Source organism: Frankliniella occidentalis, unplaced genomic scaffold (assembly GCF_000697945.3).
Source record: "Frankliniella occidentalis isolate FOCC.00 unplaced genomic scaffold, Focc_3.1 Scaffold185, whole genome shotgun sequence".
Taxonomy (NCBI): domain Eukaryota; kingdom Metazoa; phylum Arthropoda; class Insecta; order Thysanoptera; family Thripidae; genus Frankliniella; species Frankliniella occidentalis.
The window spans coordinates 1,177-6,679 of NW_026267311.1; the positions used below are offsets into that span (position 1 = coordinate 1,177).

The 5,503-nt window shown below is 59.5% G+C and overlaps 1 protein-coding gene across 1 annotated transcript in view; it reads left to right on the forward strand.

Moving 5' to 3' along the window:
- The first annotated feature begins 292 nt into the window (after window positions 1-292).
- Window positions 293-5,503, forward strand: part of LOC113211544 (SET domain-containing protein SmydA-8) — a 26,694-nt gene continuing 21,483 nt past the window's right edge. Inside the window, exon 1 of the mRNA XM_026429937.2 lies at window positions 293-769. Coding sequence (XP_026285722.1) covers window positions 749-769 — 21 coding nt within the window. The 5' untranslated portion in view covers window positions 293-748. The remainder of the gene's footprint in view (window positions 770-5,503) is intronic.

Below are 5,503 nucleotides of genomic sequence, written 5' to 3' on the forward strand. Positions count from 1 at the left end.
CCCGAGGGCCGATGCTGGCAATTAGCATAATTGGCAGCCACGCCTCTCAAAGGGCGCGCGAGCCGCACCACCACCCCTGTGAGTGAGAAATGGGCCGCAGGGGCGATATTATTCCGACGTTGATGATTGTGCCTTTTCGATGAATTGGCTCGACATTCGTTTCGGTGTCGTTTTGACAGGGGGAGGCGTGTGTGCCGTGCCTCCCGCCCCAGGGTGTGGGAACTGTGTGGCGCGCGGCGGCAGAGGAGAGTTTACTGCTAGTCGAGGGTGGCGGTGGCGCAGTGCGGAGGGGCGGGGCGGGTGGCTGGCAGCAGATGGAGCCGCGCGGGCCCGCGACCAGCCTGTCCTGGCCCTGGTGGGTCCTAGCGCAGACCAGAGCCTCCTCTCGTAGCTCGCGGGGTGCTCCGTGCTCCGCCCCCACAGTCGCTCCGCCCGCCGCGGGCCGCTCCCGCGCTGCTGCACCGCGTTGCTCAGATCGCGCGCTCTCGCGAACCTGACGGACTCCCCCGCTCGGCGTCGTCGTGTTCGCGCTCCGCGCGCTCCACCGTGTTTGGGATGGGGACGGCAAGCACCCCGAGCGAATTGTGAGGCGGAAGAAACGCGTACCGTACAGCCTCACCATCTCGACTGTCTGTGAGAAAACAGAATAAGGACATTGGAGTGAATGCAGAGTCCGGAGGGGCGCAGCTGCTGATCGTCGGCGTGGTCTCGGAGCCGAGCCCGGCGCGCGGCCAGGTCGCTCTCCATCATGGGGGGAAAGAAGTACAAGGTAAGCTTACCGTTGGGGGGCGGCGAACAGCAGCACGACCGGTGGCCGAGGAAGGAGAGGAGTGTCGGCCCTGTGAATGTTTCCCCCCCGCTTCACTGCGAAAATGTGTGCCCTAGTGGGTAATTTGCTCGACTCAGGCCTTTAGCGATACAACCCAACCCAGAATACACAAGCTACGATTAAACGGGGATGGCTGCGCGGTGGTGGCACGTCTGCCGACAGCACAGTGTATTTACCCGGGCGCGAATCGGTGCCGCCCCCTGCTTAAAGAGCCTGCAGTCCGAAGGGATCAGTCGACGAACCCCCCCTTTTCACCCGCATCCCAGTGGCTTAAACGGTCAAATGGGTGCTGTAAAACGATCCTGACTACAACATCGTTAAAACTGCTTTATCTTTTTCTTCACAAAATATATAAAACGTCTGTGAAACAGAGCGTGTGCCATACGACTGCCTCGTTTGTATTCCACGAACTTCACGTACGAATTTCTCTGAGATTTGACGAGCTTCGACCCGAAGTTCATGGAGTTAAACACCCGTGTGCATCTTGTTCTTTCTCGTGCGCGTGGTCTCGCCTCCCCCTTCCCCTCCTCAATGAGCGGGCCGCGAGCCATTAGACACGGAGGCGGGATACAAAACAATGCGCCGCCAGGAATAAGTCTTCCTCAATGGACGCGCCGCCCACAGCAGAGCTAAGCAGAGCCGGACGCAGCCTTACGCTGCTCACGCGCTGAAGCGACGCGGGGCCCTCTCATTCATCATGGCACTACTTCGTGCCCTGCGATGATGTGCGAAAGCATACAGGAGAGCGAAAAGCGCAATATAGCGCGAGCAACTTATTTATCTTACAAATGTCTTTTATGAGCGAGTGTAGGGAGGGTAGTTTCTGAGTCGGCGTTATCACGATACTGCGAGCAAATAACCGCAAATAACCCTTTGATGGTAATGACCCTTTTCCTAAAAAGGTCTAATTGTCGTGGTACTCACGCTGTACCGCTGTACGCTGTACCGCATCAGAATTTTCCAGAAGAGTAATTTCCGTATTTATTACACTCGTATTTCCGAACTAGCAGAACTGTGTTGTAGTGTCTTCCAATTTGGAAGTGATTTCTGGCCATTTCTGACATGCGATCGTCGATTACTATGGGAATCTCGATCTCGATGGGAAAGCGGACCACCGTTGTAGCCGTTGCACCTCGTGCCTGAAAGTTGAAGGGAGGGCGCCTGCGGGGTAGGCAATCCCTCGGCTGCCGCGCACCGGTGCGTCCGTGCGGCCTACCCATCGGGCGCTCGCCCCCCGAGAAAGCGGGGACTCCCGAATGGCACGGCTCGTCGCCGTCAGGTAAACACACGGCGATAACAGCCAGGAGCCCGATAACAGGTGCCTGCTGCTGCCGCTGTTGTAGCGCGGCGAGGGCGGGCGAGAAGGGTCCTGGACGCGGCTGGCGGCCGGCCAGAGCCAGGGCCCGCGGGCGCCCAGGACAAAGGGAGGCCCGCGCACGCTCGACGCTCGCACGCTCCACGGCGGCAGCAGCCAGCAGCCGTGCCACGCGCGGCCGCCACCTCTCGCACGCGGTTGTGAACATCACACACTCCATAAGTGGAAATGGCGCAAGTCCCATGCAAAGTCCGTAGACTTACGCCCTTTTCACTTTTCAGTAGTGAGATATCCACCCCTACCCCCTATTCCTTACCCCCTTTCTCGTGGTTCCCACGCGTGGAGTGGACCGAAATGAATCAATAACGCAGCCCAGTAGATTTGTGGCGGACGCCCGCGTCAGTCAAAAACTGGCCGAGAGGGACGACAGTCTATGTTTTTGTGCAAGACCCCGGGCCTTTTGCCTTGTGGCGACTCGCGGTCGAAAATAAAACCCCCTCCCTCTTCTTGCCTTACGTACACAACACATGTACGCAAAACCGAGCGGCACGACGGTGTCACGGCATCATAATGGGAAACATTCCCCGGGGCATGTGTGGTGGCCGCCGCCGCTGCCATGGGAGAGCTGTGGCTACGAATTTCTGCGAGACGGAGAGGGGCAGTGCAGCTGGGCGTAGGCGAGTGAGAGAAGCAGAGAGAGAGAGAGGGGGGGGGAAAGAGAGAGTGTGTGTGTGTGTGAGAGAGAGAGAGAGAGAGAGAGAGAGAGAGAGAGAGAGAGACGTAGGACGTAGAGAAAGGGGATGAGACCGGGGGAGGGGGGGGGCGAGGAGTGTCACAATGTTGGTAACTTATGAGCGCTGGCGCGGGCCGGCCGGCTCCTCGGCGGACAATGAGGCCAACGGGTGTCGGCATCAACGCATTTTCGACGGAGCGCGAGGGAGGATAAACAGAATGCTCGCTTAAATAAAGGCTGACATCTGGCGGCGCCGGCGGTGGCGATGGCTGAGCGCGCGCCGGGCCGGCGCCGGGCCGCGGGGCCGCCGCAGCTGCACGACTGTAGGGATTCTGCGAAACACACAGCTGCAGGTGGCGGGGCGTGGCGCCGCCTCTTGTCTGCCAATGTCGCGGCCCTGCAGAGCGGTATAGGTTATGTGAAAAACACGGCAGCTGCAGGTGGCGGGGCGTATGGCGCCGCCTCTTGTCTGCCAATGTCGGGCGGCATAGGTTATGCCATAACCGTTATGGGAAGTCCCCCTCGGTCCTCCTTCCTCTTCCTACACGTCTCCGGCGCGTGTCGTTCGGAATACACAGATATTGTAAACTTTCTCGCGGCTAACAATAGAACACCCCGCGGCGGCGCTGGCCGGGGGCGTGATTCGGCGACAAACGCGGCCCACAAGTTGCATGCATACACACTATACATCCTGCCTCCGCCTCCGCCTCCCCCAGCCGTCCACGGCCAGCACGTCACCACTGCCCGCGACACCAGAGTACTATATAACAGCCCCGACGCGGACCTACCCGCGCGCTCGTAAATCGCACACATGCGTCCTTCGAAAGGTAGGTGAGGCAAGGCAGAATGGCGCAAACTACACTACACGGCGGCAATGAGAGTGCGCGGTTTCGTTCGGGGCTCGCGCAGAGCGCTTTGCACAGGGATCACCCATGGAGTACGTCCGACAGTCGCCGGTACGACACTTGTCAAGTTCGGCAGGGGCAATAAGCTCTCATAGCGCCCGATGGGTAGGCAACATCTTGTCTGCAGTGCACCCGTGTGTTGCTTGGTGGCCTACCCCGAGTCTCGCAGGCGCTGAGCTCCACTACAATTTGCCGAATGAATCTGATGAAACGGTCCTCCTTTTTTGGACGATCGTTTCGCGCGCGTCCATCGGGAGGCTGCACACGTGCGGGCATTCAGCGAGGAAGTATTACCTCGGTTATTTCTGCTTGGCGTTAGGCAACACCCCGTGTTGTGCAGTGTGCCCCCTAAGTTTAAAGGGGTTGGGGTTGCGCGGGTCGCTCTGTTTTTAAGTTTTAAGTGCTGGTAGTAGCGCTTTGCGGCGGCGGTGGTGGCCTTTGCGCCCGCGCCAGCCAGGGCGGCGGCACCCGCCCTCGCCCTCGCGCGCCAGCATCATAGCGTCCCGGTCCTCCTGCGCATTTGCAACTTTGCGGGTAGAAACTGAGCGGTGGAGGAATGCATCAGAGTCGTTCGTTGTAATGTGGTGAGATACAGGGTGCACTGGTAAAACAAAGGTGCCAAGTCGTGCCTTCCTGGGGCACTAAATTTTCAGTATAGTGCCTCACAAAGGCAGGGCACTAAATTGCCCCAAAGGTGCTAAAATTAGTGTCTTTGGCAGTTTTAGTGCCTTTGTAAAGGTGTCTTTGTAAAGACACCACACTCCTAGTGCCTTTTAAAGGTAGGAGTTAGCACCTTTGTTTTTCCAGTGTGGCCCCAAACATATACTGCTTGCCTGCATGCGAATTATGTGCCATGCCATGCCATGCCATGCCATGCCACCCGAAATCGGCAAACCCGCGACTTTATGGGTATTCGCAGCCTTGACACATGCGGTACGTACGCCAGTTCTTACGTGAGCGGTTTGGCCAGGGCGGGCGAGCGCGCGGGGGGGCGTCTTGGCCACCCGTAAGACCTGGCCAAAAGAGCGTGATGGCCGCTCGGCTACTAGAGGGAGAAGGGAAAGGAGGGGGGGGGGCGTCCCATGCACGGCAGGCCTACAGGGGGGCAATTTGTGGGGGGCCGGGGCCGGGAGTCACACTGGGCTCCACGCCAGGCTGTATCGCGGAACAGGCGCGGGCTGGGGGGCCGAGGGCGTCTGGCCCGGGCTCATCTTTCTCGCCTCGAAAGCCACCACCTGTGCGCCGGCTTTGTTTGTTACGCGAGCCGCGGGACATCTGGCCAGTCCGTCACCGCCGCGCACCACACCCCTCACGCACCCCTACCTCGTCCCCACCACGCCCCACCACACCCCACCACGCCCCGCCCCACCTCGCCCCCGGCCGCACGACGGTGCACCTTGCGGACTAAAATTCAGGGTCGCGTAAAGCGGCACGTCCGTCTTCCCGCGCTCGACCACCCCGTACCCCCGCCTGTGAGTGAAAGTTGGTATAGTGCGGGAGGAACTGCACTACCCCCGCAGCCAACTTTGATATAGGAAGGAGGTATGGTGTTGTTTCAGGACAGTGTGGCGTTCCAGTAGAGCGCACCCAGGTTCTAATACCAGCCTCACGGTATACCGTCTCATTTTCGCGCTGCTTCTTTATTTCTTTCTGACAGTGCCGCCACACGGTAATGGACAAAGTGATTGGCATTCGGCTGTGCCGCTCTGGCCAGGGCCCCA